The sequence below is a fragment of the Neoarius graeffei genome, chromosome 9 (genome assembly GCF_027579695.1).
Source record: "Neoarius graeffei isolate fNeoGra1 chromosome 9, fNeoGra1.pri, whole genome shotgun sequence".
Classification (NCBI taxonomy): domain Eukaryota; kingdom Metazoa; phylum Chordata; class Actinopteri; order Siluriformes; family Ariidae; genus Neoarius; species Neoarius graeffei.
The window spans coordinates 44,743,390-44,756,987 of record NC_083577.1 but is presented as its reverse complement, the minus strand read 5'-3'; the positions used below and the strand labels follow the sequence as shown (position 1 = coordinate 44,756,987).

General features: G+C 43.2%; 1 protein-coding gene across 3 annotated transcripts in view; it reads right to left on the bottom strand.

The window, feature by feature from the left end:
* Nucleotides 1–12,950, bottom strand: part of parp4 (poly (ADP-ribose) polymerase family, member 4) — a 66,112-nt gene extending 53,162 nt beyond the window's left edge. For all 3 annotated transcript variants that reach the window (XR_009655356.1, XM_060929574.1, XM_060929575.1), the window contains exons 1-3: nt 12,771–12,950; nt 8,596–8,723; nt 129–315 (exon numbers count right to left, since the gene is read on the bottom strand). Coding sequence is in view for 2 of the 3 variants with exons in the window: in XM_060929574.1 (XP_060785557.1) it covers nt 129–315; nt 8,596–8,721 (313 nt within the window). In the remaining variant the exon portion in view is untranslated. The remainder of the gene's footprint in view (nt 1–128; nt 316–8,595; nt 8,724–12,770) is intronic.
* Nucleotides 12,951–13,598: the final 648 nt, after the last annotated feature.

Here is a 13,598-nt window from a genome sequence, read left to right as displayed (position 1 = left end):
ACTGTCCTTTTGACATTTCCATATCCATCAAAAAAAGCATGCATCAATCATCTTTAAATAAACACTGTTCTATATTTGCAGCCATGAAGACAGGATATGTAGGCTAAAACCTGTCATGGTTGTATTACCAGTTTGTTCAGGTGTGTGGTCTGAGCTCTGTGGCTTTAAGACATGCTCTTGGACAGGTACCAACAGTCCTTTCTCCAGGCATCTCCAGACATACTGCAGATCGACCACTGGTGTCCGGTGTTTCTGAGCACTCCTCCTCCGATTGCTGCTTATATTCTCCAGACTGTTCGCAACCACAAACGAACACTAGACAGGACAGATATGGAGCTTTGGTCTGATCTTGATTTACCACTGCACACATTTATAACAATCACCACGTCATCATTCATATTTTTTAACTCTTAAACTCACAGGACCCGACTGTAATGAAAACATTTGTTTTGTCAAACCTTAATAGTTTGTTTATTCGATAAAAGAACAGATTTGGAGGATTCACAGGCATAGAGTGTTTTGGTAAATTGGGATGTTTGTTGCCGCCCACTCTCACACGTTCATTCCAGGGCTTTACATTAACTTTTTTGCTCACCGGCCACTGTGGCTAGTGGTTTTCCCGAGTCACTAGCCATTCAGCCTTTTCACTAGCCACAATTTTGTTGCCAGGAAATCGCAGTTTTTTTTCACCATGATACGTTAAAGTTCGGAAGATCTAGATTTAATTATGAATGGCAGCATATAATGTATCTCTACAGTAGCACTCAAGTATTCAGTGTTGTTAAGGTAGCTCCCTATATGAAAAATTGCAACCAATTCAGACAAAAATATAAACAGAGTATTTTGTTTATTGAACTCAAATTCAAGCCCCTTACAATATGAAATATCGTATAATATGAAAAATAACATTCAGTACAACTGAACTGATTCTAATATTAAAAGTCCAGTTCAAAACATTTATCACTGAAAAACATTTGATGTTTTGATATGCAAGTGTTGTGTATTATCAAGTATTATCTATTAATTGTGTGTGTGTGTGTGTGTGTGTGTGTGTGTGTGTGTGTGTAGAGCCTTCTATTTTCCGTTTCAAAAAACATTAAATTCCGTTTCAGAGAATGGCTAATTCTGTTTCAATTCCGTTTCAGACAATTTGTTTCAGTTATATGCTCAAATGACAACTAAATTGGCATTTTTAGATTTTCAACATATAAAATACATAATTCAGAATCAGAATTCTTAAGTACATGTAATAAATGCATGAAATTTTATGTTTCAGGTAACTGGTGTTGGGAGGCATCTGCATGTTTGTTGTCCTTGTGCACCTATCCCTGTAATCCTGCTTTACTGGCCTGCTGTAGTACAACTTCATATAAAGCTTTAAACTTTCTGTACACAGTCTAATATCTTAATGCACCTTAGAATCAACACGAAATTTCACTTCACTGAAAATGTTTCTCTTTCATTTATTTAAGACTGTAGTTAATTAGTGCTGTTAACTTGATTGTTGACTGGCTTCTGCTATTTTCTTTAAAACTTTATATTGTATATTAATACTTTTATGGTTATCCTTACTCTTGATACATGTACATTTAAATAAAAACAATCTCAGTTATCATTTTATCCATGTTTTTCAAACTTTTATTCGTTGTTATGCTTACAATGTTTTCAGTGCAACGACAGGTCTAACAAAGTGTGTGACAGTGTCCATTTAATATATACTTTAAATGATTCAATTTATTTAACAGTTAACTCTATTATTAGTTTAATTTACATTTTGCCTGTAAATTATTAATTTAATAATGCACAAGTCTTCAAACTCTTTATATAGAAAATCATTCTTTGGAACATAACTTATTTAAGAACATAAACCATTAAATCATGAAAATAATCAGTTGCTATTACTATATAATGTTAAACTGAAAAGCCTTGGTGCAAACTACTAATGGAAATCTGACTGTTCAGAATCTGCCTTCAAGATCACCATTATAATACAGCATTAGGAGTCCCTTTGTGCTTGAAAATATTCCGTGGCCCCGCGTTAATAACGCATGAGAACGAGATCCTATTCCGTGGCCACGACTTGTTTAATGTGTGGGAACGAGATGATGATTATTAGGTGGCCACGAATTAATAACGCGTGGCCACGAGAAGTGTTAGTCATTTCATCACTGAGACTGTTGACTTTCTGGCATCAGTAGCTTCAGACGCAAATATGGACAAGTTTGATCTGATTTTGTTTTAGTTTAATCTAGGAATGAATTATAATGATATCTTTAAATCACTTGCAGTTAGACATGGAGTAATTCTGAGCAAGAGACACTTAATTCGGCTGCTCAAAAAGCACGGGCTCAAACGTAGACAATATGCTGACCTCGGGGAAGTTATAGATTTCATCATACAGGATAAATCCTATATTTATTGCATAATTGACGGCCGCTCAAAAACTGGACATCATCCCATCAGGCTGGAACTTGAATCATCTCGTGGCCATGCGTTATTAATTCGTGGCCACCCAATAATCATCTTGTTCCCATGCATTAAGCAAGTTGTGGCCACGGAATATTTTTTTTTCACCCATGTCACCAGAGGGGCTCCATAGATTCCGTTTCTGAGCACTAATTCTGTTTCTGACCCCAATTTCCGCGATTGCGGAAAATCGGAGGCCCTATGTATGAGAACATGTGTAGAGAGAGACATTAAAATGTCCTCATTACATTCATCATCAGAGGAGTCTGAATGGTCCATGAAAAATGGTCTTCGTGACCTGAGGCTTCCAGCAGGCCGTAAGTCGATAGCTGGGGCGGGATCAACTTCTTTCCAATCACATGAACGTTTCTAAACAGCAGCTCCATCCTCTCCAGCTCAGCCGACTTCATGACAGCCAGGGACTGAAAGCAATGCTGTCCTATAGTGAACCAGCCGTCTTCGCCTGTTTTGATGTTATACTACCGATGTGTGGATTTGACTTTTCGTGGTCCTTTATAGTTTCGAGTTTAAAATTACTGGTGTCTGTCTTCGCCAGACTTTCTACAGTCTTCACAGTACAGGGTATTTTCGGTTTTGCTATGAACTAGCCAATCTCACCCGAACTTCCATTTGTCATACTATTAGCGTCTTGTTCATCTCCATGGCCGTAGCCAACTCTGAGGCCCCCGCGGTCCGGACCTTGGTCACTTTTAAGAGCTGAAAATACATTTGTATGCTAAATATTCAACTGGATTAAAAAAGTAAAGAACATTAAAACTTCTCCGTGTTACACCCATCTATGCCCCCTTCAGGCCCAGCACTGTCCGTGCACGGGCAGGGCTGGGTCCTGGTACCTGATTACCTAATTAGGTACACCTGTAATGCCAGCTGGGGCTATAAAGGGGCTGGCGCCTATGGCCTCAGGAGGCGCGCGCTCTCTCTCTCTCTCTCTCTCTCTCTGTCGACTGGCACTACCTGCTTCAGGGATGTGATTTGGGGCTGGTGAAATTATCTGAAAATTTTAGCCGGGGGTCTGGGGGCCGCAGGCCCCCAGCTGGTCCAGGGCAGCACCCTGGTGGGGGGACAAAGTAGTCAATGAACCAAAGTAGTCAAATTTTGAAATGCAAGGTAGAACTGATAATGTTTTATCATACGAGACGATAAAAAGGTTTTAGAAATCTCAAAATGTAAACAAAACACGTCCGGACAAAAAAAAAAAAAAACGTTTTCTGTGAAATTGACTCATATACAGAACTGTACAGTGTTCACTCACTTGAGGATTTTCATATGCAAGAATAAAAATCACTTTTTCACTAAACAACATTCACAAAAAATGTGTTTGCTGAATCCATTCAATCCAATCAGAAGTCTGTGAAGAAGCCAGTATCTCTAATATTTCTACTCATATTTCTGAAAGGCGGGGTACACCCTGGACAAGTCGCCAGGTCATCACAGGGCTGACACAGACACAGACATGCGGGGGAACACCCTGGACAAGTCGCCAGGTCATCACAGGGCTGACACATAGACACAGACAACCATTCACACTCACATTCACACCTACGGTCAATTTAGAGCCACCAGTTAACCTAACCTGCATGTCTTTGGACTGTGGGGGAAACCGGAGCACCCGGAGGAAACCCACACGGGCACAGGGAGAACATGCAAACTCCGCACAGAAAGGCCCTCGCCAGCCACGGGGCTCGAACCCGGACCTTCTTGCTGTGAGGTGACAGTGCTGACTGCTACACCACCGTGCCACCCTTAATTTTTTATTGCTGTAAATTTTGTTAATTATGCCTTAGATATCACAGTAATGTGTAAATAATGTAATGTACCTACATTGGTTGTAAATTTAATTAAGTTCATTCATTCATTCATTCATTCATTCATAATTATCATACTTTTTTAAAAAATAATTTAAAAAATAATAAATAAATTTAACAACCTGGCTGATAACACTGGTCAAGATGATGTTGACACTTCTCTAAAACAAAACTAACTTTATATAGTAGCCTCCATATACACACACTGAAGGCTTAATTCCAAATCACTTCCTCCTTCTTATACAAGTGCCCTACACAGGGGGCCCCTGTCGTCTCTCTAGTGCACTCTATATGCCTTATGGAGCAGTTTGGTCTTCAGTGCAACAGATTTCCTCTTCATCAGCGCGGTGGAGCAACAGGACAGGGGGCGTTTCCAGCTGCGCAGCGCTCACTTTCACTTAGCCTGTTAGCCAGAGCAGGCAGCTGCAACACATATTTTGACTTTCTATGTAGCCAGAAGAAGCTATACATGCTCCAAAATAGGATTAAATTATAAATAAATGGCCTTGACAGACTTGTGTTTAAGCGGTGCGTTAAAGCTCTTGCTAGCTACATGGCTAAGTAGCAACAAGCCTGAGTGTAAAGTAACAGAACTTCACTGCTACTAGCAAGCCGTGCTAACTCAGGAGCTAACTCTGGTGTCGGGTCTGTTCCCTGAGCAAATGTTCCAGTCATTTTACACCCAAAGTGGAAATATTTCCACGGACTAAATGACGAACAGCATCTCCTCCTCTCTTTCCTTTCCTCTCCTCTCTGCCCAGCGCGCCGGTACGTGAACTCATTCCGGGTGACCGTCAGCCAACCTCTCGCCTCCCTAAACACACACACAAAGCCCACTAGCTCGACCCAGACAACCGTGTCCTGTCAAACACACTCGGCTCTGCCACGTCGGACAAAACGCACACATAAAAAGCTGAGTTTGTTCGTGACCAAACGACACACACTCACAGATAACACGCTGATGTGTAGAGGGGCCTCCAGCAAGCACGCCATCTCTCTCTCCCCCTGAGCGAGAGACGATCCGCCCCGACCTGAACAAATGTCTCACGGTATTATGTCCAACGTCTGTAGCAACCTCTTTCTCCAACCATTCCCAGCAGAACTTGTTTTTCACTGTTCTGTCGATTTCTTTAACTCGATTTGCATCTTTACGCTGGATCACGGAGGCTGCCATCTTTCAACTCTGTCTGAAGCAAGCTTACATACAGCTATCTAACAAGCGCGTTCATTGGTTGTTACAGAGCGATGGGCCAATCACGTACCTCATTTCATCTCAATGACGGAATTACTGAAAGTCGGAACGAATAGGATATGAATGCGGATATTTGAGCGAAAAATCGGAAAAATTTTTTTTTTTCAAATTTTGAGGTGAAAAAAGCGGAATTCCGCGAATTCGCGGAAAAATCACATCCCTGCTGCTTGCTCTCTCTCTCCCTGTCCTCAACTCTTACTTTTCTCCCCTTGTGCCTCACTCTTTTGTTATTTTGAACACTCCGAAGATTTCTTGGGATGGCAGGATATTACAGGGCATTTTGTAAAAATTTTGCATCTGTAGTGTTGCCTCTGACAAACTTGCTTAGCTCCAAAGTTCCATTTCAGTGGACTGACAAGTGTCAGGATGCCTTTGACAACGTAAAGGCTTTGCTTGCGTCTGCTCTGGTACTTTTGGCCCCAAATTTTGATTGCCCGTTCAGTGTTGCCGTTGACGCCAGTGAGAGTGGTGCTGGGGCTGTGCTGTTACAGCTGGGTTCTGATGGCGTTGAACACCCAGTGGGGTACTTCAGTAAAAAGTTCAACCGACATCAACAGGTGTACTCCACTGTAGAGAGGGAAGCACTGGCCTTAATTCTAGCTGTTCAGCATTTCGAAATTTATTTAGGCTCATCCTCGAGACCCATTGAGGTATATACGGATCACAATCCCCTAGTCTTTATTGACCGTATGCGCAATCAAAACCAACGCGTTATGCATTGGAGCTTGATTTTACAGCAATGTCCACTTAAAGTTTTACATATTAGGGGAAAGGTTAATGTTGTAGCAGATGCGCTATCTAGAGCCTAATGTGTGTGTTTTTCTCTCCATTAATATAACATTAGTGTTTTTTTTGTCTTGTTCACTTTGCTTTTGTAGTCCTAGGGCCCAGGATCTACAAGTTGCTGTTTTGGTGATGGACTCTGGTAAGGGGTAGTTGGCCTGATGACTGGAATTTGAGGTTTACTAGGGCAAACCTCTTTTTAGTGAAGGAGGTGTTACGCCCATCTATGCCCCCTTCAGGCCCAGCACTGTCAGTGCACGGGCAGGGCTGGGTCCTGGTACCTGATTACCTAATTAGGTACACCTGTAATGCCAGCTGGGGCTATAAAGGGGCTGGCGCCTATGGCCTCAGGAGGCTCTCTCTCTCTCTCGACTGGCACTACCGGCTTGCTCTCTCTCTCTGTCCTCAGCTCTTACTTTTCTCCCCTTGTGCCTCACTCTTTTGTTATTTTGAACACAATCTTACATACTGACCTTTTCATTTGCATCCACTCACGCATAACCTCACTCCTGCACTTTACCCCTAGACACGTTTTTTTTGTTTAAATAAATTTCTTAAAACTTACTTTTGTCGTCTCCCTCATTATGTGATGGTAAATGAGCCTGCCGTTACAGCCGTAAAAAGTGCATGCTAATTATGTTAAACTTTGATTCTGTCTTGTGTGTTTGGTGCGCGCGGCTCCGAGACCAAGAACACAAAAGCGAATGAGCGTGTGACTCGGCAGAGGAACGCAGTGCAGGAGACGTGGGGTTTCCATGGTATCCATCAGCGCACTTTCATCAAGCTGTTAAATTTACATTTTCGAAGCAGCACAGTTGTAGCCTGCCTTGTTTGTGATTTCAAAAATAAATCATTTGATAAGCCAAAGGAATAGAGGGGAAAGTTTCAGCTGATGTTTGCCTTGGATAACTTTGCCTAAAACATGGTGGTGTATACTGATTTTTTCCCCCAGAATTTTGTGTGTGTGTGTGTGTGTGTGTGTGTGTGTGTATAGGTGTAACGGATGCCAGATTGTTAATGTATCTCAGTTCCATAGGCTACATGGTTAGGGTATCTTTTGTATCTTAAAACTCTATAGTTCAAAGAAGCCGCCGTATCTAAACATGATCCAGAAGCGCAGACGTCTTCTCTGGGCCAAGACTCATTTAAAATGGACTGTGGCAAAGTGGAAAACTGTTCTGTGGTCAGACGAATCAAAATTTGAAGTTCTTTATGGAAATCAGGGACGCCGTGTCATTCGGACTAAAGAGGGGAAGGACGACCCAAGTTGTTATCAGCGCTCAGTTCAGAAGCCTGCATCTCTGATGGTATGGGGTTGCATTAGTGCGTGTGGCATGGGCAGCTTACACATCTGGAAAGACACCATCAATGCTGAAAGGTATATCCAGGTTCTAGAGCAACATATGCTCCCATCCAGACGACGTCTCTTTCAGGGAAGACCTTGCATTTTCCAACATGACAATGCCAAACCACATACTGCATCAATTACAGCATCATGGCTGCGTAGAAGAAGGGTCCGGGTACTGAACTGGCCAGCCTGCAGTCCAGATCTTTCACCCATAGAAAACATTTGGCGCATCATAAAACGGAAGATACGACAAAAAAGACCCAAGACAGTTGAGCAACTAGAATCCTACATTAGACAAGAATGGGTTAACATTCCTATCCCTAAACTTGAGCAACTTGTCTCCTCAGTCCCCAGACGTTTACAGACTGTTGTAAAGAGAAAAGGGGATGTCTCACAGTGGTAAACATGGCCTTGTCCCAACTTTTTTGAGATGTGGTGTCATGAAATTTAAAATCACCTAATTTTTCTCTTTAATTGATACATTTTCTCAGTTTAAACATTTGATATGTCATCTATGTTCTATTCTGAATAAAATGTGGAATTTTGAAACTTCCACATCATTGCATTCCATTTTTATTTACAATTTGTACTTTGTCCCAACTTTTTTGGAATCGGGGTTGTATATTTATATATTGTTTTTCTTAATACAAATTTTTAAATCGGATTTTACAAGTAAGGTGAGAGAGAAACAGCATTTCAATTCTCCTGTGTGTCCTGGATATATAGTGAATTGACAATAAAAAATCTTTGAATCTTGAATAACTACATGTCCTTCTTATCTGCAGTATAATTACTGATTAATTCATAGCAGTTACTGAATAATAATACTTTAAGACGTATATTACTGAATAGGCTGAGAGGAGTTGTTGTTAAATCAGTGGTATGCTGAAAAGATCATGGGGAAAAAAAAAAAAAAGTACCTTCTGGTTCACTACATATGATATGTTTCCGCCATTGTCCAATATAGCAGTCATCAACTTTCTCTTCTCCTTAAAGGGGATATTTTTCAGGTCCAGAACCACAGAGCAGTCACTGAATATAGCCATTACTGTAAGAGAGAGACAAAAACACAGGTCGAGAAATCAATTACAGATACCTTTTTCTCAGCACTGGACTTCCTTGATGTGGTGGGCCAATTTCAAAAGCAACTCAAGAAATTAAACGAGGACACCACCTCCCACAAGGACATCATCCTGAAGTTCGCAGACGACACCGCAGTGATGGGGGACATTACTGGCGGTGACAAAACAGCCTACAGGAGAGAGGTGGCCAGTCTGGTGTCATGGTGTGAGGACAACAACCTCACCCTCAACACGGACAAGATGAAGGAGATGATAGTGGACATGAGGAAAGAGAGGAGACCTCATCGGCCACGGTTCATCTGGGAGCTTGAGGTGGAGAGGGTGAGCAGCTTCAAATACCTGGGTGTTCACATCAGTGAGGACCTCACATGGACACTAAACACCACACAACTGGTTAGGAAGGCTCAACAGCGACTGTACTTTCTGAGGAGGCTGAGGAAGTTTGGTATGTCGCCCAAGATCCTCAGCAACTTCTACAGCCGCGTGATTGAGAGCATCCTGACCAACTGCATCACTGTGTGGTACGGCAGCACTACAGCTATGGACCGCAAATGCCTACAGAGGGTGGTGAAGACTGCTGAGAGGATCACCAAAACTCCACTGCCCTCTCTGCAGAGCATCTACCACTGCAGAATCCACAGAAGAGCTGCCTCCATCCTCAAAGACCCCACCCACCCCCGGCACGGACTGTTCACACTCCTACCCTCAGGCCGGAGGTACAGAAGTGTAAAATGTAAGACTGTCAAATTAAAGAACTCTTTCTTTCCCACTGCCATCAGACTCCTGAACAGCTGACAGGAGTCTATAACCATGGATTACCTCCCTGTAAACTGTCCTTGACTGTTTACGCATTACTGCCATTTTACTGCTGTTCCTTGACTGTTTTCGGCCAATGATTCGCTTTAACTTACGACAGAAGTTAAAACCACAAACTTTTTCCAAGTACACACGAAAATTCAGGTCAAAAAAGACAGTAGAAAAGGTAAAAACAGCTATTATAGAAATGGATTGCTTCGCATCGCCAGTCAAACTCTTATGGTTGTCAAGGAATTTCAAGTTAGCTTGCCCACTACGGGGTTGTTGCTATGGGGGAAACTGACACGTGACCAATTCCTGCAAATGGCCTATTTCATTGTACAAGAGGACATATCCTTACTGCGCATATGACAGGAAACACTTTGAATCTTGAAAGGTACGCCATGTCCATTGGCGTTTGTCAGATTGGGACAGAGCCGATGATGAATAGCTTTTTGGCTCAGCCTTCGGCTATACCCAAGGGCACATATCTTGGGTATATTTAGGAGCAAGATCAATGTAATTCTCTTATTTTATATTAAACTTTGGTCAAATATCTGTCACATTTTTCATTTTGTGCAATTTTTTTCACCTTGGACAATACCAGAAAAATTCAGTTGAAATCCAGCCATTTGAGGTGAATTCGTCTGCCTCTGAAAAAACCTGGCATTTGGATTTCCCGGCAAACATTGATTTTCATGACGTCACGTGCAGGACGTCTCCCTCTGAATCCCATGTCAGCGTTGGTTTGTTTATGAGAAAACGACCTGGTGGTTTTCTGCAAATTTCTTAAACGTTATCACGTAATTATTAAAATGGTTAACAGATGTATCGTAGGAGGGTGTAGCAATGCCAATCATGATGGGATTAGTACTCATCATTTTCCAAAAGACCAGACAATGAGAGAGCTTTGTGCGAGGCACCCAGAAAAACTGGCAACATGCAACATCATATGTGGGGCTCACTTCATAAAGCCCGACGACTTTGAGAACTATTTGCAGTGGGAGATGGGCTTCAAGAAGCAACTTGATCTGAAAAAAAAAAAAAAAGACAGTTTCATCTGTTAGAATGCCCAAAGCAACACCGTCTCCATCTGTATCAGCGTCACCAACGGAGCCAGCCGTGTTCGTCTCCCCCGACAGAAGGTGAAGTGCCACATCCAGTGAGGCCCTCGAAGCCGAGGACCAAGCAGAGCCGAGAAAAAGACCAAGAAAATCGGCAATTCACAAGTTGACTGTTGCCAGAGTAAGAAATAAGAGAGACTATACTCTAAATTAGAGGGGTGTTCACACGGCACACATTTGCATCGATGCTGCACCAATGTATTTTGTTGCGATATATCTTACACCGGTGTAAATTTTGTGGAGCGTTCACACGTCACAAACCTGCTTACTAGAGAGAAGCGTGTTAGCACCGGTGCAGCCCCTCTTGCGTTCACACGGCAGTTTTTGCGACCGTGCTATACGATAGTAATAATGCGGAAATGAAATATGCGCATGCGTGAAAATTTACTTTCTTTTCCCGGTTGTCATGGCATCACCAAGCGCCGGGAAAACAACGTGGATGAAGACACCAGTGTTGCCAGATACTGCTGACGTTTTCCAGCCCAAAATATGCTCAAATCCGCCAAAATGCACTTAAAACCGCCCAATCTGGCAACACTGGAAGACACGCAGTTCTGTTGTTGTTGATATTCGACATTTTGGAAGCGCAAAATACCAGGACGCAAATTATGCAATGCCCGTATGTAAATCAACTCTCCTCACGCGTAGCGAGTCTACCCCTGTAGCGTTCAGACGTCCCATTTTATATCGGTGCTGCCCCGCAAACTAGCATTTACTCCGGAGTAAATTTCTTAAACCACCTCCCGAGCAGGGTTAGATTTGCACCGGTTTAAGCAGCTTTCAGGGGCTACACCGGTATAACTTTGTACCATGTGAATGCTCTACCGGGGCAGCCCCGGTGCTACACCGGAGTAAAAGTTGCCGTGTGAACACCCCTTAAGGCCAATTTATGCTGACAACCCAGTCCTCGCAGATAGTGTCGCAGACAGCGTCTGCGTAGCCCCCCCACCTTCGCAGACGCTCTGCGCGCACCTCCCAAAAATTGTGACCATTGCAGAAGCCTCGCAGACAGAGCCGCAGACAAGAGGGCTCTGATTGGTCCACTCTACATCCGCTGTACACGCACTTCCGCTTCCCTACTTTCCCGGTTTGGTTTGTTTTCACGACCGGCATTTTTAAAAACACGAGCGAAGATGGAGCAGCACGAAGAGCGGTTGATTGAGGAAGTACGTACATCTATACAACTCCAGTTCTAGTCATTATAAAAAAAAAGTTCTAGTCATTATAAGTAACCGGAGGATAAACACTCCACTAACCACACCCACCAACTACTCCTGGCGACTTCACGCCCCCTTGCGTTGTGGCGGTGAATAACATCGCGCACGCCTATTACTCCCCGCTCAACAATAAATTACAACTGTCTGCGAAAAGCTATCTGCGAAAGCCTTGTCGCAAGAGCATGCAGAGGCCTTTAGGTGTTCCTGTGTTTGTCTCTCAGCCTGCTGGCGGATCCGCACGTGACGTCACGAATCTGGCTCCAGGCTCCCTTGGGATTTTTCCAGACGTGTTTTGTTATTTTATTTTTTTCTGCTGTAGACAGATGGCCTTGTGCAAAATTACCCTTCTGGATGAGTGTGTAAAGGGACATACTTTCAGATAAAAAAAAAAAAAACAACCCATGAAATTGGTCCAGGATATGCACTTTAACTGAGTTCAAAAAGCGACTCCACAGCCACGGTGCGGCGCCACTGAGCGCTCGAGAACGCTGTCCGGAAAAAGAACAGGTTTTCTGTTCGATGCTTTTCTGAGTGGGCGATTTTTTTCCCCGATTGCTGTACCGCAGTTTTTCTCTCTCTCTCTCCCCTAATTTTGGGAGACAAAAGCTGAGCTCAGACCTGCACGGGTCTATTTTTTTGCGGGCCTGAAAAAAGGACTTGACAGCACCTGGTCACTTATCTGCAGTTCCGACTCTGAACACCTCCATTAGTGTCTCAGAGGACATGTCCCTCTAAAATATTGATATTTAATCCGTTAAAAAGAGGCCAGTTTGAAGCTGGTAAAGTGAACAGCGCTGGTCAAAGCACAACTAAACACAGGGAAAAGAAAGTCAATACAGTAAAGTGAGCTTCTGTTCGCTGTAAAGCTGTGACTTACCTCACACTCGTAATAAATCACAAAATCATCCACGTTTTTCGAAGAAAGCGACGCTGTTCTTCTTAATTTCCCTGAGGGAACCCGCCCAAAGGCACCAGTAAAGTTTTATCTAACCTGAGGAACAGTCAGAACTCGGTGTGTTATGAAATGGACACTGACTTCCCGGAGAACAGCTCCACTAGGCCCCGCCCCCTAAACCGAACGGACCACTCACGCACATCTACCGCCATCTTATGGTGCGTTTTATTATAACATCTCTACAATCAGCAGGACACACACATACACTGACATTATTATTAATGCAGTTAATACCTGCAACTAAACCTAATCCCCTAACCTCAGGAATGAAAAGGAAACATTTTGCCTCCTATTTTTTTATTTTTATTTAACACTACCGCTTTATCCTGTTCTACAGGATCGCAGGCAAGCTGGAGCCTATCCCAGCTGACTACGGGCGAAAGGCGGGGTACACCCTGGACAAGTCGCCAGGTCATCACAGGGCTGACACATAGACACAGACAACCATTCACACTCACATTCACACCTACGGTCAATTTAGAGTCACCAGTTAACCTAACCTGCATGTCTTTGGACTGTGGGGGAAACCGGAGCACCCGGAGGAAACCCATGCGGACACGGGGAGAACATGCAAACTCTGCACAGAAAGGCCCTCGCCGGCCACGGGGCTCAAACCCAGGACCTTCTTGCTGTGAGGCAACAGTGCTAACCACTACACCACCGTGATGCCCAACCTTACACTGACATAATTATTATTAATGCAGTTAATGCCTGCAACCAAACCTAATCCCCTAACCTCAGGAATGAAAA